The sequence below is a fragment of the Haemaphysalis longicornis genome, unplaced genomic scaffold (assembly GCF_048455015.1).
Source record: "Haemaphysalis longicornis isolate Haplotype H1 unplaced genomic scaffold, Haemaphysalis longicornis Haplotype H1 scaffold_1, whole genome shotgun sequence".
In the NCBI taxonomy this organism is placed as follows: domain Eukaryota; kingdom Metazoa; phylum Arthropoda; class Arachnida; order Ixodida; family Ixodidae; genus Haemaphysalis; species Haemaphysalis longicornis.
The window spans coordinates 24812231-24835343 of NW_027526203.1; the positions used below are offsets into that span (position 1 = coordinate 24812231).

At 47.8% G+C, this 23113-nt stretch overlaps 1 protein-coding gene across 1 annotated transcript in view; it reads left to right on the forward strand.

Moving 5' to 3' along the window:
- Positions 1–1432: 1432 nt before the first annotated feature.
- The window catches only part of LOC144159016 (uncharacterized), an 86687-nt gene continuing 65006 nt past the window's right edge, over positions 1433–23113 (forward strand). The window contains exons 1-5 of the mRNA XM_077690283.1: positions 1433–1494; positions 7260–7302; positions 8703–8806; positions 19456–19691; positions 20492–20676. Of these exons, the coding sequence (XP_077546409.1) occupies positions 7282–7302; positions 8703–8806; positions 19456–19691; positions 20492–20676 (546 nt within the window). The 5' untranslated portion in view covers positions 1433–1494; positions 7260–7281. The remainder of the gene's footprint in view (positions 1495–7259; positions 7303–8702; positions 8807–19455; positions 19692–20491; positions 20677–23113) is intronic.

Consider the following 23113-nt stretch of genomic DNA (forward strand, 5'->3'; position numbering starts at 1 on the left):
CCACTAATAGCATGCACAATATATGAAAATCGGTTTTCGCTTCATTGCAGCCACCTGGGGCAGACAGCGGCAAGTTGACGTCGCACCCACTGTGCACTGCAATGGCTTGTTTGTTGATGGAAAAAATTCAAGATGTGCGGAGGTCGCCAAAAATGCAGCAATGCTCGCAGCTGTAACGCTTATATAGCGAAAAATAAACACCTTTTTCGTTAGCCGTAACGCTTTTATGGCGATAAATAAACACCCTTTTCCTTTTGTTCATCTTATTATTGCGCATAGTGTTCTGTGCAATTTGCTGCTGCCGATTCCCAGCTGTAACCAGGTAAGACTAGCTGCAGGTCCAGCTGGTACCTGCTTCTAGCTGGTCCCAGTTGGGAATTTAACCATAAACCATCTCAGCTGGGACCAGCTGCAACCAGCTAGGGCATCTCCTGGGTTTTGAGTCGCCTTTATGTTGTTTTTTTTTTTCATTTTTACCGGCTATTAGCGTGTACGTAAATGCGTCCAGGCCATAGTGGCAACCTTTTCTTCTTTTTTTCTCTCTCGTACAAAGCGCGTGATCCAATTTCGAACGATGCGAGCAGCGCGAGGCCCGACCGTGCTTCCCGTGCCCGTGCCACCGTTCGAACCGGGCGTCGTGCTCCCGCACAGCTGCTAGACTTCGACCGCGCTAGTCCGCCAGCGGTTCGTCGCCGGCACCGACGGGCCGAAGAGCAGGACAGGTAGTAAGTGTGCACGGCGCTGACTTTTTTCCGAGGCTGCCGTTTCTGCCGTTCGGCTAATCAGCCGTACACAGCTTGTGCGAAGCCTTCAGCTGCATTCTTTTTTCCAATGGTAGTGGGTCTCTGGGGGCAAGGTGGTTGTTTGACGCTTTTGGGGGCGGACCGCGTGAGTGCGTCGGTCACGCAGAACGAAGGGGTGTTTGCCGAGAGGCTGTCACTGGCGCTATCTCAGCCCTACTCCTTCTAGTACACAGTTCCTTGGTTCTTTCGCGTACTGCGTACTCACTCCCGATGATGATGATGGCTATTAATTTCCCCTTTGTAGCGGGGTGATGACGTGTCATCTTACCAAAAAGGACTGAAAAGACTCACCGCGGATAGTCCGCGGGTAGTCCGAGGATTCCCCGAAGCCATAGGGATACGTGGGAAAATCGAAAGCCGGACTGCTTCTCGGGGAGTCCGCGGTGAGTCCGAGACGGTAAATCGAAGAACCTCACCATGTGCCGCAAAGTTTGTTTCTTTACCATCGTTTTGTGAATACTTCCCCGCAAAGTTCTTAGTTCACAAGCAACCTGCTCTAGCCTCAAAAGGCAAAGCACTGCCCTGGGTATGGTGGCTAGAAGGGGGAGGTGGCGTCAGCGTGCTTGCCCCGCTGATGGGAAAGCGATTTTTCGCACATCATGACACGGCCATAGAGAAAGTATGACACGGCCGCGGTGGCCGGGGTGGCGCTCCGGTCAGCTCTTCGACGCCTGTTGAAAGCGAAGCGCGGGTAAGTTGTAACGAGTGGGGTCGTGGGGTTGGCGTATGACCACAGAACAGGGGGGATTGTATGACCAGGCGCGTTCACTTCGTTTGAAATGCGCTTTACGTTCCGTCGTTCGTCGTTTGCTTTTTTAGTTCGCACACGTGCTTCTTTGTGCCTTGTGGGCAGAGTTTGTCACTTCAAAATTTTCTGTCAGTACTGAAAGCGGTAATCCAGAGCTCATTTCAGAGCTCAATGAGCTCTGGCGTAAAACGAAAAGCGTCGCCGACGCACTTGTTTGCGTAAAAAATTCACGTTACCGACCTAACATTACGAGTGATGCGATCCTTACTATTTATCCCAATGTCTATGAGTATTTATCAGAGAAACCACCCCAGAAAAGCGCGTACAGGACGCCTACGGGCGGCCTAACTCCACGGCGACGACGCTACCGTGGTCGACCGTGGTAGCGTCGTCGCCTCCTTGCACAACGACGGTACCGACGCCCATGGAGACGAAAGCGCTCCCAATAACTCCCCAACCGTGCCTGATATCGCGAAATGTGAACCGCAAAGCACCTATTCGGCGAAGCACGAGATTGCTGAAGCTAGCAATGTTGCAGCATTTAGTTTGTACCATGGATTACCAGAACCTAACATTCGAAAAAGTCGTTTTCTTAACTGCAATCGAGAAAGAGAAAAACAACTTTTATTTAGCCCATTTCAGGTGACGCTCGCAGGCGTCAGGCAGGCTGGAACCCTATATTCACGAGTCCCATACCTTCACTGGAATCGAGTGCAGTGTTGAAGTGAAAGTTTTCTTTTAAGCCACAATTGTGAATAATTTAGAGGTCATTAACAGTGCAATGGCGCAAGAGCTGCTTGTGGAAGCGGATTCCTTACTGATTTCGTGCAAAGGATTTGGCGAAAAGGGTGAGTTTGCTGCTAACCCCAAACGCCCAGAAAAGAACTATGGTGAGAAAAGACCTGCGGTGTTAAAATAAAATTAAGAGTGCTGTATTGGCAGAGGGAATTAGTTTATTTTCGTTCTCAGGAGGAAGTGCTGCTGTATGCAAGTATACACATACTTTTTCACTTTTGTAAATGTCAAAAACTGATCACCCTAATTGAAGACGTAGCAACGTAATTTTTTTTTTGTCATCGAGAGTGAACACTGCAGTACCCAAAGGCAAACTTTTTCGTGCGCTTACACTTCAGCCTTGATATTTGTGCATTTTTTAAAGAAAATGGAGTGTCTTTACTGTTATTTCTTCTAGTTGCAGACTTAATTCATTTTTTATTTGCTTTCAGTAAAATGTTAGCAGTTTAAATATGTACAGGAAAGAGATTCTGTACGTCAAAACTGACCAATTTGTTCCTTCTACTAGTTGAAGTGAAAGGCTGCAGTCGCAGAAGCAGACCCTTTGAATTTCTGCTTTCGTGTAGTTAGTATACATTCGTCTTTAAAAAGGGTGGTTTTCGTGCCTTGTGCATTTATGCAGACGGGTACGGCCTCTTCTTTGTATGTTGTCTAAAATAACGTCGAGTACAGAATGGGAAGCATGGAGTACAACATGGAAGTTGGAAGCGAAAGATGCGTGACGTTCGGGATTGCACAGGTTATGCGTATCGGAACAGAACGCGTAGAAGTGCTCAGTGAGAGTTGCGAAGTATATGCCACTTCGAGCCACTTGCATGCTTAGTAAAGTTACACTTGCGCGTGCGGCGAACTTCTGCTGGTTTGCGGGCATAGAGCGGGTGGCCAGGCGGGCATCGAACTACGGAAATCAGCGCCAGGCATGAACCGGCGCATCGCTTCTGACTGGTCCTTGGCATCACCTCCCCCTTATAGCCACCATACCCTGGGATTTATCGTAGAAATTTTCCTTTCTGATGGCCAATTTCTCAGCCCTCTACATCTCTAACGACATTTTAGCTTCCATTTTTTCTCTCCATTTATTCATTTCTATCTGCCTTGCCTCTTTTTTGGTTACTTTGGCTGTTTTGGATTCTCCACTGTACTTTCCGTGCTTTATCGTTAGCCTTGGGTGTCCACACTTTTCAAGTTTAGGTACCTAAAAACCTTAGCTGCCCACCTACGTTGATTCATTGCTCTCAACCTCATCTCGCAACATATTTTGCTCTGCGCTTCTCGAAAACAAAACGACGCCCAGCCCGTTACTCCTTCTATTGCTTCGTTACTTGTTTTTCCATGCGCGCCTAAGGCCAAGCGACCTACCGTTCTCTGGTTCACTTCAAGTCTTATAGGACGCCTGATTTTAAGCAGAGTACAGCATTTGCAAATGTGAGACCCGGAACCATTACTCCTTTCCACATTCCTCTCACTACTTCATATTTGTTATACCCCCACAGAGCTCTATGCATCATTATAGCTGCATTTCGCTTTCCCTTACTGCTCCTCATGAGTTCTTTAGTAGTTATCCCCTTCGTTTATCCACACTCCCGAATATTTATATTCCTTCACTCTGGGTAATTCACCTTGCTGGATAGACAATGCGTCAGTGGGGGCATCATTGAAAACCATTATTCCTGATTTTTCTGTGCTAACATTTAACCAGAGGTCGGTGGCTTCCTGGGCACTAATATTTATGAGCCGTTGCATATCGGTCTGGTTATCAGCTACAAGAACAATGTTGTCTGCGTATAACAGTCCTGGAATACGCTGTTGTACCACTTCACCTTGATGCATATGCATTAGGTTGAACCCTACTTGACTTTCTTCCAGTTTCTTTCCTAACCCTGCCATAGCTTCCTCCCTCCCCTCCCGCCTCTCAAGGAAAAAGAAAAATCTATAATGCTGGTTTCTCGGCCCGAGCTAGTCTGTATAAAAGGCACGCAAGTCTTCAGCCTATCAGCTGTCCTCTCGTATCACAGAAGCGTTTCAGTCTGAGAAAAACTATGGGGAAAACGCAGAATAGTTACGCTTTCTGAAGCTCCCTGCAGCACCAACCGACCTTACCAAATCGACCGAGAAGCGATAACTTCGCTTCATCACGATTGTAGCTTTGTCATGTTGACTAGTGCAAGTGAACATATTAACAGCTGTTTTTTAAACATAGTTAAGCACCAGCGTTGGCTTGTCCTTGTGACGTTGTCTCCTGGTCCTTACATTACATACGTCTTTCCCTAGCGTATTAACACAATGGGGATGTGTTTTTTGTTTTTCTCTTTGGTGTTCCATTTGTTTTTCCTCCTGTCTTCTTGTTTTTCGTTTGTTTCTCCAAACATGTATATGCTTTCATGTTTTTCGCTTTCCCCCATTTGTGCAATCTTCTTGTTATTGTTGTTGTCATGTTTATGTAATCTTCTTGTTCTCGCTGTTGTCTTGTTTTGTTTTAAGTAGTTTTGATATTGCTCCTGTGTTTTCCCCTTATTTATTATGACCATCACAAGCCCTCATTTCTGCCCCCACCCCCCCTTATGTAATGCCCAAGACAAGGCCTGTAAGGGTAAATAAATGATGATGATGATTCATGATTAATTTTGGGGTTAACATGTGCAGGCTGCTCACATTGTCGCGCCCGTTTTCGGAGTTTAGCCCGTGCAGTGCCGGAGAGGTATGCATTGCATTTTCAACCATTCTAAAATTTTTGTGGAATATTTTTTTACTAATTGTGGGTTTTGTTTTTACCCCATGTCTCCAGACCTGCATGCCACTGTGAATGTCAGTAGCATAGTGTACACCAAAAGTGACCTTGGCTTTACACCCTCCCAAATTTTTAATACCATGGGTGCGAAGACCGGTCAGCGTGTCAGCGCTTTATTACGGTGTCTAGCGGCGAAATGGGCGAGAGTACGCGCACGCGCATAGAACTATCTGCTGCATGAGTGTTCGCTGCGATGCTGTTCTCCCTAGAGCCACCCACCCCCTTCTTTCCCTTTCGGCGAAAGCCGCTTGCTAGCTGCCAAAAGAAGCTAAGCAGTGTAAACGTTCCTAATGAACGTTCTGGGCAAGTGATGAGAGAAACATCACACATTGGAGGTGAGCATGTGCTTCAAATGACCCCGGTTTCTCTGTCATGCAGATATCATGGCACGCATTGCATCGCCTCAAGGAAACAGTGTAGCAGATGTTCACACTGAATATGGCTTCATGTGTGTTCGCATACTCTCCTATTTTGCTGCTGAACACTGTGATAAGGCGCTGACACGCAGATAAGTCATCACTCCCGTGATATTATTAAAAATGTGGGAGAGAGTATGTTATTCTCCAGAATTCATGAGGTGACCCTTTTGGTCGGTGCACGATCTTTCAGCTCAGAAATAAATGGTTAAAGATGTGCTGGACCTTGCTTGTTCCTTCGTTTTACATCTTTTGATGTTGCTATGTTTTCAGACCCTGTTTGTGTAGTGTCGGAAATTCCAGAGTTGTGCATTAACTTCTCTAGTCTACAAATTGGCTGGAGGCACTTTCAACTTTTACTGTGAGGCAGTACTATACCTCTAACCAGCCGAGGAAATTTTCGTATCCGCGTCAGCAGAAAACTCCCAGGCTACTACAGTAATCCCTCGTTAGCTCAAACTCGGATATTTCGAAATATCGGTTAAATTGAAACTTTTTTTCGCTGTGCCTCCCATAGGTGCCATGTAATCCCCCCCTTTAACTCGTAACTCCACTTATATCGAAATTTTCAGCGGATTTTAGGACTTTGAGTTAATGAGGGATTACTGTGCTGGCTATACAAACATACATCCCACGCTACTAGTGGCTACACCCTAGCTACACAAACTGCAGGCACTGCCAGGGATCGAACCTGGGCACACGCACAGAAGAGGACCGAGAGCCCATCTTGCCGACTAAGCTACGCCCAGGCATGTAGGAGCTGGCTGACAGTTGTTTGGATTCAGCGTCTGGGAGTGGGAAGGGCGGCGCATAAAACGAGTGAGAAGGAAGCACGGATAGATATGGCACCAAAGACGCGGTGTCGCCCTCCTCCTTACCCTGCGAAAGACTCTAAAAGTGGCTGCCAGAAACAGCGCGTTTCAAACTTCGCAGTAAGGTGCTGGCATGGGTGACATGAAAGCAAGCAAAAAAAGAACAGAACTTTAGCTCCCATGCTGTTCAGGCAGGGGGTGCATGAGAACTGCGAAGGCGGGAAGTTTGAATTGCATTGGACAAACCTCTGTTAAATTCTCCAAGAGAGGAGTGAGACAGTACTACTACTACTAGGTGGTTCGGGTGAAAAGGAAAGGAAGTGCACTGGGGATATTATTGAGTCCAACTGGGGGCTCACCTGCATACAACCCAGTGCGGTGGGGAGGGGGAGGAGGGGGATATAAAGATTAGAGAGGAGAAAGGGGAGTCAGACAGGGAGGTGAAGAGCGTGATTGATGGTAGCAGTGGTGCCATTTACAGCTTCGCAGTCGAACCACGTTCACAGCATGGATTGGAGCCAATTTTTTGTTCAATCCATGTCTGAACATGCAAGTCTGACTGCTCAGCCAATGGAAATGTGCCTCACCAGGGCTAAAAACTTCCCTGCTTGCAACTTATTGTTTGGCAGCCCAATTGACCACTGTTTATGGCCCGCTGGGTTTCTGCAAAAACTTGGGAGACTAGTGACGCGCAGATCCCCAGTCAGTTGAAATTCATCCGGAGCCCTCTCCTACTGTTTTGGCCTCACAGCCCAGGTGTATCCTTCGTCGTGTTACTCTGAAGGATTTTTTGTTGAGTGACATGCACTTACACCTGTTGTTCAAGAGCTGCACATGCTTTAGTTGTTTGTTGGGCTTTACTGATGTAACGTCCGTGAATTGGTATTTTTTTCACAGGGGGTGCTCAAGCTCCAACACAATGGCCGAAGGGGGCACGCCAGTAAGTACACCGCTACGGTTATTGCTGAGGGGCAAATATATGCCCCCCACCCTTTTGTTGTGTTCTCATATGTTTTGGTTGCATAGTGTGTGGATATTGTTCTGACATTGGCATGCAGCACAGTGTTCCTGAATTTCGGAAAGCCATTTTCTGTGTTTCTCTGTACGCTGAACGTTGCCTCTGCCTGAAATGCCCACCGTCCGGGGTAGAGATTTCTGGAACAGGATTCAGTGTCTCTGCCGCAGAAGTTTTGGCCCTGTCAACAAGCCGCTAAGTGACCCTGAAAAGTTCCAAGCCCGGAAGGCTCGATGTTACATAAGTCATCAATGCATGCTACATTACGCGCAGGGATGCATACGACGCGATCCAGGGGCTGAAGCCTCGCGGAGAGCGTTGGATGCCCCGACATAAGCGACGGGACACGACTTGATGACTGCCCCCACATAGTGAGGTAGCAAGAGGGCCCTGCGTGGCACCCTGCTACCTCCGCCGGAGACTTCAATAAAGTTCACTTCTCTCTCTCTCTCTCTCTCTCGCCCATGTAGCGATGCAACTTAAAAGGGTGGCTTCAACATCTGTTTAGCTAGTGTGGGTAGTCACTTGGATGTTTTATCAAACCTATGCATAGGTTGAATGGGTCGTTTGCTTTCTAAGCTGCACTATAGAAGTAACTTTGCGGTATCACTGTGTGTGAGATGGCGTGACATTGTTTTACCCTTTGTGGGAAAGCTACTGTGAATAATAGTGCAACTGCAAAACTAACCAAAAGCAACAGCGTATGCACTCTGTTGTATCCTGTGTGCTTTGTTTGGCTAACACTAGTCTGACGGTTTTGCCACAGTACTTTCTCTGGTTGTGTGCAAGTAAATTTTGAGGTTCATGTGGGTATTTCACAACTGCTTAAATTTAAAGGACGGGAAAATGGCATCGAAAGTCCCAAAGTTTTTCGACCCTTGAAAATTCTTGAATTTTTTCCTTTTTAGTTAACAAGCATAGAAGTGACACGAGGCTACATAACAAGATTGAACAAGTGTTTGTTGCTTGGTTAAGTTTTCATAGGAACTTTTTGTCACATTAAGAGTGTTTGCCCTTGTCGCTCTAACAAACAGTCATTACAAATAGGTGGGATAAAAAATGTTGCTGGAGCCATCGTTCCAACAAAGGAACTTGCTGAAACGGTGACTGTAGCAACGATCCCATTGTCATTCCAAGCCTCCCTCTTTCCATGACCATCAGTTCTGTTAGGTTGATACGAGTGCGGCTCTTAAAAGGCTACACACAGTGCCTTGAATTTGGACCCTGAAATTCACTCATTGATGTTTCCCATTCCTTTCCCCCTGAAGAAGTCTGTGGAGGACGCAGTGGGGTACTGCATGCTCAGCTACTCCGTGGCGTTGCAGGAAGGGACAACCTGTCAACCTGTCAACCTGCAGAGTCCTCTGGGAGGCGCTGGTGACGGGGCTCGTCACCACCTTGACCAGAATGGGGGAGATGGCGCAGACTGGTACATTGCTTGCTTTTCAAGGTGAAAGCCTCTAAAGGGGCTATACAGACAAACACGTTTGGTTCATCTGAAAGATTGCCTCGTTGGAATCATACTGACACTACAGTTAAACCTGGATTTAGCGAACCTCTATGTAACGATTTGTCAATTTAACAAAGTTTAATTAATAAATGAAGGCCTTGCACTGGTTAACCTGGGTATAACAAATTCACTATGCTACTGAGTAATTGTTTTTTACTTTTTCTGAGAAACTGGGTGGAAAAATGCAGTAATTTAGCGATTTTTTCCTGCTCTGCAAACTATCGTGCCTTTCCATGTTTGAGTGCGATGCCAGTTAGGTGCTATGCCTGCCTATGGACGTGTAGTCGCGCGTCTCCACTGCTGTTTGGGGTGTTGGTTTGTCAATGATGCTTTCTGCTGCCAGAAAACAAACTTTCGCCTTGCCAAGACAAGCTTGCAATTTTTAGTGCAGTCTCCGCCCGTGAGAAGAATGTCGACGCCCGGTACAGAACCCTAGCTAGCACCCTCATACCAATTTTGAGTGCGGAAGAGAGCATCAAGTTCTGGAAAGGGCGTCTTTTCAGCATAAGTTTGCTCCTTGAAATGCGTTAACGCACTGCGAAAGTGTCAAAGCAACAGTGATACTTAAGGCACGCTTGCGAATACGGGGGTAGGTGACCTTGCTTCTTCGGAGCATCGTGTTGCACCTAAGCTCGTGGGAAAGCAGCAGGTGGAAATCGCGCAGCTTCTCACTCTGAGATAAATTTTTGAAGTGTGAGTTGCCCTTCACTGTCTCATTTTGGTTTCGTTTCTGCTTCATTCATGCGAACCTTTACTCGAAACCTGCATGTAACAAAAAACAAAAAATTGCAAATTTTTGTCTACTTCGTTATGCGCAGGTTTAACTGTACTTTTATTGTAAACTTTTGCTTTAATCAGTTCGAAAAAAAGGGAATGGCCATGTGACTCAGTAGCTCATTTATCCTGCAACAGAACCTATGAAGTCATATGTGCCAGCTCTGCGATTGGCTGAGGCCGGCAAAAGCAAATGCAAATTAGGAAGGGCATATAAGCTTGCCTAAAGAGGTATTTGCACTTACATTTAGGGTACATTATCTTATAGCAGCAAGAATGATGGGATAAACTGTGGAAGTTCAGAAAGTACACGTAAACTGAAGTACCGATGCGCACAGCTGTTGGTACTGCGCACACTATGCTGTTTCAGCTGCGCAGCACTGCGGCGCTTTCGGGTTGTCTCGGACGACACTGGCCGATTGGCGTGAGTGACAGTGTTTTACGCGACCGTATTTGTCGAGCGAACGCCATGTTTCACGAAACGATTTTTTTATACCTGAACAAAAACATAAGCCAGGTACAAATACATTCGAAAACAAAGCAAGGGCAGAAAACGGCCTGTTGCATTATGGTGGCGCCATCTAGGTTCACTAGCAGTAAACAAAGCTCCCCAGCACAGCTTGAGAGAGAGAGAGAGAGACAAACATTTATTTTAGTAATGAGCAGGAGGATGTTCTTAGGGCCTCCACCCAGTGAAAGGCATCCTTATTCCAAGATGCCTTGGAGCTGGCTCGCCGTCCGGGCCCGTTCCACCAGTCGGCGCTGGTCCGAGAGCTCGGAGCTGGTCAGCTGCTCCACCCACTGCTCATATGTAGGATTGGTATTTGGGGTTAGAGTGGGAGTCCGTTGGCACTCCCATACCACGTGGTATAGGGTGCCAGCAACAGGGCAAAAGTTACAGGTGGCAGGGTACTGGGTGGGGTACGTGGCGTTCAAAAGGGGGGTTATGGGGATACGAATTGGTTTGTAGGCGCCGGAAAGTGCTTTCTTCGTCGCGAGTTAATTGTGCATGAGGTGGCGGGAAGCGACGGCAGTCGTTTATGTAGTGGGGTAAGATTTCGGTGTATGTATGAATTGGTGCTGGCTTTGAGGCACTTCGGTCGTTGTTTTCTCCCTCTGAGGTAACGGCCCCGGTGTGTATGAGCACGGGCAGCGGTGTGTGCCGCCTCGTTCCCTTCGAGGGACTGGTGGCCGGGTGACCAGATGATGTTAATTTCTGGTAGTCTTTTTAGTTGGCGAAGAAGGTGCAGTGCTGGTTGAGAGATGCGGCCAATTAGAAAGTTTCTGCAGGCGGTCTGTGAATCGGTTATAAGCACAGCTTGAAGACCTGCTCTTGTGATGTCCTTGCAGACACCAGGAAAACACACGATTTGGTGGGCGAATCAAAATTTTAGCCGAAATTGATTAATTTCTCAGTAAATAACCCATCACTTCTTCTGGACAATTGCTGGAGGCACTACAAAAGACGAAATTTTTCAAATAAAACAAACGTGTTTAGTCTGCATGGCCCCTTTAAAGGGCCTTGCAGACAAATTGCAAGTTTGTCCGGTTTGCAAGATATAGCCTTTGGTTACCTCCCCAGCTCCATTCTGGCAATGAAAGATGTTTTTTAACAGAAAAAATGTGAGAGACCTACAAACATTTTAAAATTTCGTGCTGTTGTGACTTACATGCCAGGGGGGAAGTAGTTTTTGCCAGAACTTAAACTTAGTTATCAGTGCGTTAAGTGCACACTAGCATTCAGTGATACAATCAAATGGGACTGGAGGCTTAACTATCATCGCCAGTCATCCCCCAGGGGGGTTTTGGTTTGCAGTCACCAATTGCACTAAGGAGACTTTGCGATGTCGTAGGGACCTTGCCAGTCTGTGAATGGGGAATAATACCTACCTCACTTGTTTTTCTTATTATCTCTGTTACTTGTTTGAAGTTTGTGGCAAAGTGAGCGATTCTATGATCAGAACAACGCAGGCTTTCTAATGAACCAAACGGGTGTTTCGTCTTCATGGTCCTTTCAAGAGTCTCGTGTGGAAACAGTTGTGTTGTCCGGTGCACTCAATGGCTGCCACTGTAAAGAGGAAATAATTAATGCATTCGAGCTTATACCACACCCAATCTGCCTGTTGCCAATGGCAGAGGAAGAGTTAGCTTAGTGCATGTGGTACTGACGTCGCATTGCGCGACGCATACACGTGATGGCTTGTGAGTGCAACACGTTCATCCCAGCCACGCACAATTAACTCTGATTCTGGGAAAGCAGAGTTGTGAGTTAGGTGTTACTTCGACCTGCCTGTCAAAGTAACACCCTTTGTCAAAATTTTGTAGGCCAATCCTAAGTTTTCTCAACCACAAAGAATTCAAATAATGGGCTTTACAAATGTAACAAAATTATGTTAAGGCGTTATAAAGTTTCAGCCTCGCTCCGGACGTAAGGTTGTACATTAAGTTTTTTGCAGCCTGCACGTTTCCGCCTTCACCCACAAAATTTTTACAAAGACTGTACTTACTTTGGGCCAGAAGATGAGCAAACAATAGCAAAGACTCATTCACAATGTAGCAGCTGAAGAACTCTTCGATAAGTATTGCCGAGGGAAGCCATAAGGCTTTGCCTTCAAAGCATGTAAGCAGAGGAATTTTAATGCAAGCAAAAATTGGTGTGTCCTGCATTGCAGGTGAGGCATTAGTGAGGAGGGGGTCATGTCAACAATCTCAGCCCGTCTCTCAAGAGAAGACTGTTAAAACACGACACTTTCCCCCATGCCACTTGAGCCAGTCCGAAACCCAAACTGTTTCGACCGTGTCGGAATGGTGCAGTTGGATAGATGTTGCCTTCATGATGCTCGATTCTGACCTCCAAGGAAGAGTTGGAATGGTGCAGTTGGATAGATGTTGCCTTCATGATGCTCGATTCTGACCTCCAAGGAAGAGTTTTTTATTAAGGCGATTTATGTGCCCCTTACGCAATACAAGATTGTTTTATTCGAAAGATTTCATGTTTTATAGGGCCCATAGGCGTGCGCAGAGTTCTCAATTTGGGGGGGCAAAGTCTTACCGCTGCGCCCCCCCCCCCCCCCCCCCCCCCCAGGGCAACTCCCGACCTCTTCTCACTGAAGGCCTTGCGGTGCGAACGCAGTGCAAAGAGGGATGGTTATAAAATTTTTATTTCAATGTGATGGAATTGCAACACACACAAAATATTTCTGAGCAGAAATTTTACTTTCATGTGTTACATCGGCAAGGCATGGGGCAAATTTGGCGCCCCCTTCAGATGATTAGGGGGGGCGGCCGCCCCCCCTGCCCCCCCTGTGCGCACGCCTATGATAGGGCCTCCAGCACTTGTCGGGAAGCAAGCAATGCTTTATTCACTGAGAAGTTAATCAATGTAAGTTAAAGTTTTGATTCTCCCCTAATCATGTGTTTTCATGATGTCTGCAATGACGTCGCAAAAAACAGGCCTTCAAGCTGCTGCGGAGCCTTGTTTACCGTTAGTCAACGTGGATGGCGCCGCCATACCGTGGCGGGCCGTTTTCTGCCTTTGCTTTGTGTGTGACCATATTTGTACCTGGCTTGTTTGTGGTAAGGTAGAAAATAATTCTTTCCTGAAATATGATGTTCGCTCGACAAATATGGTCACACAAACAGTCGCTTATGCCAATCGGCTAGTGTTGTCCGAGACAGCCCCAAAGCGCCGCAGTGCTGTGCAGCTAAAACAAGCATAGTGCGCGCAGCACCATCAGCAGTATGTATCAGTACTTCTATTCGTAACTTTCATTGTTTATCCCAGCATTCCTTCTGCTGTAAGATGAATATGCATTGCATTTAAAGGGCTGGTGAAGAGCTTTTCAAAAAAATTTTGTTGGGGGCGTTACATTATGGTTTTCTCAACGCTGAATTCGAAAAACGTGTTTATTTTATGTGTAAATACACCCAAACCATCTTTTTTCGTCAAAACAAATGACCCCTGCCCGGGGGCGCGGTGAGAGCCCTGGCTGCCTTTCGCGATTGGCTGGCGGCAGATGACGTCATATTCGGAAGTGCCGGCGCTGCGGTGACCGCTCGGCCTGAAGATCTCATTCTGTTCCCGTTCAGATACGGGCCAGAAGGTCCTCTGGTGACTGGAGGGCTCACACAATCCTTCCTTAGAATGGAGAGCCTGAGGGAAGCATAAACGCAACAGGTACGCTCGTGGCGAGCTTTAGAAAGGGGTTCTCCCCCGACGACTCATGGCCGACTTGTTTCTCGGATGCAGGAAAGTTGCACAGATATTGGTTCGCCGCTTTCACTACCAGCGCTAGTCACAATTCCTAGCACAATTTTTCAATCCACCATCATCCCCATCCTGGAATGTGGAACTTTGTTTTTACATTTGGACAGGCGGCAACAAGTTCTGTGCAGCGGCCTGCGATGCGCACGGGCAGCGCGGCCGCCGCCGGTCGCCGCGTCGCGCAGAGGTGCTGGTGCCGGGTCGCTGCTCGGCCGGTCAGCGGAACGTGGCATTGCTGCACATACACGTTTTAGAATAGAGGAGCCGAATGTTGGTCGCCCCCCAAAAGTCAGAGGAACCCAAGCGCAGCTCACGCTGGTCCCCGACGAGCTTTAGAACGCCTTCCCCAATAGCTCCAGCCGGCTCAGGTTGCACGGAGTCGCCGCTGATGTTGGGAACTTTAGGCTTAGCACCTAGGGAGAGAGTTGGTCGTCGCTATCTCCACAATTGCGAATGTCTATCCTTAACACAGTTTTTCACCACACTATCATCCCCTTTCTCGCATCTGGAACCTTATTCCAACGTTGATAGTCAATCTAGCGATCGGTGCTGTGGTCATTCTTGCGCGCAGGTAACGCCATCCATCGGCCTCTCGCCGCATCTCGTGCTCGGGCAGGTTCGTTTGGTGCCGTCGACGAACCTCTGCGACCGGTCGGCACTCCGCATCGCGATACAAATTCGATCACCTCTTTCGAAATCACCGTGGATGACAATCCCTAGCACAATTTTTCACCACACTATTATCCTCTCTTGTACGTTTACCTTGCTTTTCGCGACGGCCTTGATTCTGGACGGCAGCGAAGAGCGCGCGGTTGCTGCCGCGACATGCGCGGTGCGAGCCGTTGCGTGCGCCATACGGGCATGCACGACCGGCGAGAGTGCGGAGTGCTTCCGCGCGCAGAAAACGCTTCATGCTTTCAGCTTGCTTGATTTCTTCTTAAAATCTAGCTATTCAGCTAAGCTGTCGTCACAGCCAACAACGTTAATCGGGAAAACAAGCAAGAAGTTCGGGAAGCCCAGAGCGCTGTGGTCCCAAAAATTTTCTAATTCTCTTATAATAATGGATCAGGAACTTGGGGTACCTCCGTATTTGTTTGAGCCCGTCGCTTCGTGTATGAAGCACAGAGCACCGGACGACACGGCCGGCCCCGCGACTACTCGTGAAGGCAATGAGTAGCCATCGGCGCTCGGGTAGGAAATCTCTGGTATAGGAGTCGCTTTAGGGAATCACACAGTAGCATTATGGTTAAAAATCGACGCGGAAGCAACCCTAGAGAATCATGATAAATAAAGTGCAGATTACACGCCTGCTTAATTCCGAACTTCGCCCAGAAAACTGGGACACAGCGAAGCTGCGGCGCGCGGCGCTGGCTGTCTTCTGAATATGACGCTACTTCCAGTCGCTGCCTCTTGGTTTCTCGCTCTTCTGGCGATGCGGCAGGGAGCAGTGGGTGGGACGTAGGGTCAACTTTAACGACGAATACCGCTGTCCCCAAGCTAAAAATGACGAAAAAAACTTTACAGGCATAAACTGACCAATGTAATAATTGTAAAAAGCAGAATTTTGCCCGGTTTTAAAAGTGCTTTAGTAGCCCTTTAAGTGCAAATAGCTTGTTTGGCGAGCTTATAAGCTCTGCCTTATTTGCAGTTGCTTTTGCTGGTCTCAGCCAATTGGAGGGCTGGACATAGGACTGCATAGGTTCTGTGGTGGAAAATAAGGCAGTGGGTCACTTGGCCATTCCTTTTTTCCTAATTGTTCAGCTTAGTTGAGCGAAGTTTACGTTGAAAGTGGTGTCAGTGATTTTAACGAGGCAACCTTTTGAATGAACCAAACTTGTTTTGTCTGCATTGCCCCTTTAAGGCGACTTATGTGTCCCTTAAAACGAAGTGTAAAGTTGGCTTTCCTGTAGTGCATTTTGTGCAACGAATGACGCTTCAGTGAGCCATAGAGCTTTGCTCTAATGAAACAATTACTACCCAACCTTTTTGGTTTTTGTCTGCTTGAACAACCCGTAGAGATTGAGAATTTTGCATATTTTGTGAACATGTAGCACGTATACGTGCATAATGGCTGCAGGTATTTGTTCAATGGGGTGGACATAGGTGTGGCCAGTTATGGATGAGAAGCAGAGGCTTGGAAACATTTGGTGCTACCAGAGTCCTTTAATGTTTTTCTGGTCGCGAAACTGCGGGCGAAAGTTGGTATAGGTACGAAATCTTCTGCTAGGGGCGCCACCGTTCGTAAGGGGGCCACGAGTCACCACCAGTGCTTGGATTATATGCCCACAGCTGCTAAAGTTTCGATGAACGCATGTGTGTGCCGTTGTTCCTGTTACCTTTTTTTAATGTAAATGAGTGCACCAAAGCCACCAGATAAGATAAGCCAAAATGGGATACACTGTTGACGGCGAATGAGAGCAAGGGCTGTTTTCTTGACAGCGCACGCATACTGTTTTATTTTAAGTGTGGGCAGACCTCATTAACGCCAGTGTATTTAAGGGGGCATAACAAGTAAAACTATTTTTGTTATTCATGGACCAAATTTGGTCAAATTAACAGCATTTATGTAGTTAACTATACTATTAGCAAAACTGGGGTCAGTTTCAAAATATATTTTATACATTATGAGTTGCGAGACTAATTATGTTGACATAGTTCTCCCAAGATTAACTCATTAGGCCAGAAGTCAATATTTTCCTGTCTGTGTGATCAGGAAGGTGTATTTTGTGCGAGGAAGTTAGTAGATTATTGCTTTATTTCTTTTAGGGATCCAGAAAGAAAGAAGTTTCACTGTCTTTTTTTTTTATTGAAACTATTTCCGATTTCAAAACCTTTCTTGTTCTTTTTTAACCTAAAGGATATAAGGCAATAATCTAATAGCCTCTTTGCACAGAATAGACCTTCGTGATCATACTGACATAAAAATCTTCACTCCTTGCCTTATTAGTTAATTACGCTGAAAGCAACCTTCAAGTAATTAGTCTTGCAACTTAAAAACTATAGAAGGTACCCTTAAAGGGACCCTGCAACACTCTTCGTGCACTGCAAGTAAACCTGCGCGACGTTTAGATTATACTGCCAGGAACCCCCGAGCCAAATATTACACGTGTACGCGAAGCGTTGAGCGCGCTAATCGCCATGAAAGACGCCGAAAAACCAACCGCACTCTCTTCAATTCTCCTCATTATGCACCCCTGGCATGGCCTCTGCGACGTCAATCGGGCCATGGCGGTCCTGGCTCTCCTATTGGCTGACGCTGGTCAACTTCGCGGCTAAATTCTGGCATTTCCTGTGACAATCCGCCGTCGTCGGCGCTGTGTATGAACCTCTTCCATGTCTGAACCTGACTGCATACTTTTGGTGTTTCTTTTGTTTTGAGTGCGCGCAGAGTTTGAGTAACGAACTAAATATTCCACTTTCAACGAGCCCACTCGACAACAAAAGTTTATTGCTTCAAAAACGCCCTTCCAGCCTGAGCGCTTGCTTGCGAGCAGGCTGCCATGCCTGCTTTTTTGTGGCACCAGACCGGAACTAGACCCATCCGCGTTGCGGGGAAAAGGACAGAACTCCCCGGCCTGTGACATATCGAAGGCCGCCGAACAGAACGCCGCGCGCCGTCCCTCTCTCCGGGAGAGAGCGCGCAGCTTTCGTCGCGTTTTCCGCGGTTGAGTTGAGAGGGAACAATTATGCACGATTTTTCATCGCGCGTAATTTCGCTGATAGTGAACGGATTTTCATAATTCTTGCGGGAGGAGATTGCTGGGATAATAGACTTTACCCCAAGATACATTCTGAGTAGTCGATGGTAAGTGTTGCAGGGTCCCTTTAAACCGATGTCAGTTTTGTTGTTAGACATAGATGCTTTAAATTTGGTCCGTAAAGTAGTTCTACTTGCCACGTCCCATTTTTGAAATGTCCTCACACCTCATGATAGCGCATTCTATTGCTGGGTACCTCACGGCCTAATTGCATGCATTCTTACGGGGCCTCCAAGGGGTAGCCTGCTCGTGTCGGAAGAGCTCCGTGCTTCCTGGCTCGCCTATGTGAGCTGCGGCTGCTGTACCGCCTCATGTTTATATTTGTGCTGGGCCAAAGAATGACTATGCTTACGGGATGGGTACACTTTCCATCTGGTGTAGCAACAGGGGAGGGGCATGGACTGGATGAAATGCTAGTAGAAAGGACAACAGCTGTCACAACGGTTCCTATTCGACCCGTTTCTCGCGTGCTGCAACCCAAGTGTTCGAGTCAACTAAATGGTCGAGCAGGAAGTTTTATTTCAAACCTTTGAATTGAATTTTCACCCAACTATGCAGTTGCAGTGGATGCACGTAAGTGCGTGCACATTGCTTTTTCAGTGGGGAGTGGTCTGATGTGCAATTGGTACGGTTATGCAGCCGAGTGCTTTTGCGCCTGCGTGCTTCGGTACTAAAGGGACCGTGCAGACAAAATACAGGTTTGGTTCATTTGAAACACTGCCTCACTAGTATCATAATGACACCACTTTTAACGAAAACTTCACTCTACATAATGAGGAAAAAAGGTAATGGCCATGCGACCCACTTGCTCATTTCCCGTAACAGAACCTGTGATGTCATATGTGCCCAGCTGCGCGATTAACTGAGGCCGGCAAAAGCAAACGAAAATTAGGCAAACTTGCTGAATGAGCTCTTAAATGTCATACATATTCATTTTACAGCAGTAAGAATGGTGCGGTAAACAACGAAAGTTACAAAAATACACGTAAGCATAGAACTACCGATGCACACTGCTGTTGGTACCGGGCTCGCTATGCTGGTTTTACGTGCATAGCAGTCCGCCGCTTTGGTGTTGTCTTACACGACACTGCCAATTGGCGTAAGCGACGTTGTCTTACGTGACCCTGTTTGTTGAGCATACCCCATGTTTTATGAAATGATTACTTTCTGCAGTAGCAAAAACAAGCCGGGTGTAAATATGGTCAAAAACAAAGCAACGGCAGCAAACACTTCGTGGCTGAGTATGGTAGCGCCATCTGGGACGACTGACCATAAGCAAGGCTGCAGTGCCGAATGATGCAGTGGAAGTTTGTTTGGCTACCTGCCCTTGTGACTTCATCGCAGACATCACGAAAACACACGATTAGGCGGAAGAATCAAAATTTTCTTCTAAGCTGATTAATTTCTCAGCGAATGCGGCATCGTTTGTTGCCGGACAAGCACTGGGGGCACTATAAAACGAAATTTTTCGAATAAAATAAACTGTATTTTGTCTGCTTGGCCCCTTTCAAGTAAACATGTTTTCCTGTGCCGTATCATTGATCACTTTTTTTCTCCCTATGTACCTGGGACACCCTTCACGCGTGACATTTGCTAATGTTTACTGTTTAGAATAATAATTACTGGCTGATAACTCATGAGTAGGTGTGAGCTCAGCTACTTCACCCCGGTTGGAGCTAAGACGCCAACCCGTGGCTACTTGGCCAAGTCAAACTCGGAAGCCGGTGTTTTTACCATGGGGAAGATGAGCACTTGGTGGTGCCTTTCGACAGGCCTCTTGGCTCCACTACCGCTGAAAGTGAGAAGGCCGCTGCGACTTCTCCCATGACGGAAACATCCAAATGTAACAAGACCGCACCTCCACCTGTGCCTCCGGGTCGTCCTCACTCCCTGAGAAGGGGACTTACGTTTGTCGTGAACCGAGGCACCGAGCCTCGAAAGGCAGCTGCGGACGGAGGAGCCTCGTACACGCAGTCACCCGAACCAGGAACGGAGGAGAGTTTCTCGAGTAAGCTTTTGCTTGCTGCCGTTTATTTTCTTTCAATATTTACGCATTCAGTGGTTAAGCCATGCAGGTGTGTGATTTCAAAGCAGTAGTTACACAGTACGGAGTAGACTGCTTAGATCCACATTATAAGCGGTACTGCAATAGTACACCCAAAATGTGCACAAATGAAGCCGTGTACAACCTAATTTTTAACTATTTATTTGCAGTCAGGCAAACGCCATTTAAAAAACTCTGGCTCAGCGCTTCAACCTCGGGGTGCAAGTTTTCAGAATGGTGGATGAACTTGCTTTCTGTTTTGTTTTGTATAGGCGTTCGCTATTACGGTGGAGCGCACTTATAGCGATACCGTTTATAACAGTATATCGGATATAACGATGAACAACTATGGCGTGGTCCACTTTTGTATGCCTTCTATGGTAAAATAAACCGCTTATTGTTACAATGCTCCAGTGCGGTGATATCGGGTACGATTGAATCCAGTCGCAGTGTGCCCTGGCACAATGTGAGCTGCTGCTGGCGGCCGGCCTGCGCTGCGATGTGCCTCATCCTTTTCACCCCTCGGAAAAGGGGTAGACTGCGCCGCTTACGAGAAAGCGAGGGGGGTGGAGAGCAGTTTTTTTCCGGACCACCCTCCCAGCGCCCTGCACTTTGGCATCGTCCCTGCACCCGCTCTCGAGCTAGCGCCCCTGCTGGCTCATGCGTTCGCCTATTGGATCTGTGCCTTGCTTTGCCGTCAGCGTAGGAGTCAGCTGTGAAAGGCTCTCGAGTTGACTCCTTTTCGCATGGCGTTCCCTTCCCAGCGGCTTACGGATCACCGCTGGCGCCGACAATCCGTCTGGCGGCCGGTGAACAAGCCCACCCTTCCAGCCTAACCGAAGGGGCCTCGGCTCCTTCCGAGGCCGTGCCCGTCGCAGCAGCTGCGGCAGAGGCTACGTTTCCCCTTCCTGCCCCTCCGACCAGGCCTGGTGCGAGGCCACGCCTGAAGGTGAGGGGGCCTGTGCAGCGCATTTTGCTCGCATGAGAACCCCGCCTTTATTTTGTTCAAAGGGGCCGTGAAGGCCAAATGCAAGTTTGGGTCATTGAAGCCACCACGTTGTACTGGTGACCGTGGTACCAACTTTATGTCTGCTAGCAGGGCCTCTGCTTGTGCGTGAGCATATCATTTGAAACGCATGGACAGCTGTTGTTGGGGCTGACTCCTGCTGCATCACTGCTGCCCATATTGCGCCACTGTAGGGCAAAATTTACAAGTTTTTCAATGTTTCTTGTGTTTCCTCTTTCGTTCCTTTTTTTTCCCAGTGTTGTGGCTTTAATGGGTGCCGAGTGACTCAATGAAGATGCGTTCTGTCAAATTTGGTGAGGCCAGATTTTTTCTTCGGGGCCACCTTACAGGCGAAAGCTTCAAGTGCCCAGCTGTGCAGGAAACCAGCATTGTCCTTGTCCAGTGGAGAAATGCCCACTGGTGCAAAGAGACGTGATTCGTGTGGGCATCCAGGCCCGGTCTCCACACCAGGAGCCGAGTGCGTTGCCGCCGTGTTGACTGAACGTGTTGCAGGGGCGAAACAAGAGTTGACCTAGTGCGTGTGGCGTGACAGGTGAAGGTGACGGAACGAGTGGATTGGGTGCGGAAGTTGTGGCGTGGTGTGTCGCCAGTCTAATTTCCTTGGGAGTAATTTGCTCCAAAAAAAGGAGAAACTAAAAAATTGTCCGCAATCCACACTGCGAAGGTGGTTGGAAAGCAAAGCTGTAAACGACACTCACTACAATGGCCACGCAAAGTCACTTGAATTCCCACACGCGGCATTAGCATGCATCTGGTCCTGCTTACAGCGCTCTCTCTCTCTCTCTCTCTCTCTCTCTCTCTCTCTCTCTCTCTCTCTCTCTCTCTCTCTCTCTCTCTCTCTCTCTCTCTCTCTCTCTCTCTCTCTCTCTCTCTCTCTCTCTCTCTCTCTCTCTCTCTCTCTCTCTCTCTCTCTCTCTCTCTGTTCTTTTTGTCGAGCTTTGTATTCCCACCTTTCTGCAGTTTTCACTTTGCGTGGTCTCCCCATGGCAGCCTGCGATGAACTGAAGGTGTTGCTGGAGGGGTTCCGCCTTAGTCGTTACCGGGAATCCTTGGGGGTGGTGTCCCAAACGCAGCAGCATTGGCCACGACTGGGCTAGAGCGGCGGACGCCGCTGCTGCAGCCTCGCCGCGCGTTGGCAGAAAGAAAACGGAGGAGAGTGTTTCAAAGGTGGAGGAGGAGGGCGGCACCTGCGTCATCTCTCTCGCTGCCTCCTCGTCACTCGTGTTTTATGTGCCCTCCCCCTCCGCAGCTGCTGAATCAAAACCTCCGTCTGTCTCCCGCTTCTCCTCGGGTGGGGGTAGCTTAGCCTGTAAGAGGACAGGCTCTCGCTCCGCTTCTCTTCGGGCTCAGGTTCGATACCTGGTGGTGCCAGTAGTTTTATTTAGCCTGGTTAGGACTCTCTTGTGACGCAGGCGGTGAAACCATTGGCTGGTAGAGGTAGAAAGCTTTGCTTTAAAAGGGAAAGTGCGATCATGATGTAGCCACGAGTCACAGCACGTAAGCAGACTTCAATGCGTAGGGAATTTTTCTTCCTTTCAAGGTGGGGCTTGTATACGCGGTTGTCCTACTGCTGCCATAAGAAGTGCACTCAATAATCAAAGCATTGGTGGCATATTTATGGCAAATTTATTTGCTTCTTAGCTTCACATTCTTTGCTCCCATACGAGCTGTTTCCTTCTGCACGTTTGCATAGATAGTTGCGGTCTGATACCGGTGCAACACTGACTCTCGGTGAGGTTATTGACACACTGAAACTCCACCGGTTTCTCAATAGTCTCCCTTCCAAGGCCTAATTTGGGCTTTTCCATGATTGGCTTCAGCTGTACTGCATAGTGGCACTTTTGCTGTGTGGCTTTGCAGGGAATGTGGCCGCAGTTCTGATTGCCATAAGGTTGCGTGTTTACTTTCAAATCATTCAGTGCCTGAGAAGGGAATGGGGATTATGGATTGTGTGATAGAGAGGTGAACTCAGCTTAGTTTGTTGGACACTCGTCGAAACTTGGCATTAACGAAGTGCAGTGCAAAAGCCAGACAAGGGGGAGGGTGCAATGCGAGTGCCCGTGTTGAGCCCCCTCTCTGGTTGTCTCTTGGTCTGGCCTTTGCACTACCTTTTCTCAAATGGGTAAACGCTTTCACTGTCTAGCATCTCCGTCTCTAGGAAACATATCTGGTGTATGTCCTCGTCACTGTATACTGTAGAGTATTACAGTGCTGCGTATTAGAAATTTCACGTTCCAGGAAAGTCTCCCTACTTTGCAGACTTGAGGGTACTTACTCTAGGAGGTTAGTAGCATAGAAACTGCGTAATTTGAAACATCGGGCAGTTGACGTTTTGAAGAAAATGCTTATGCTTCCGCAC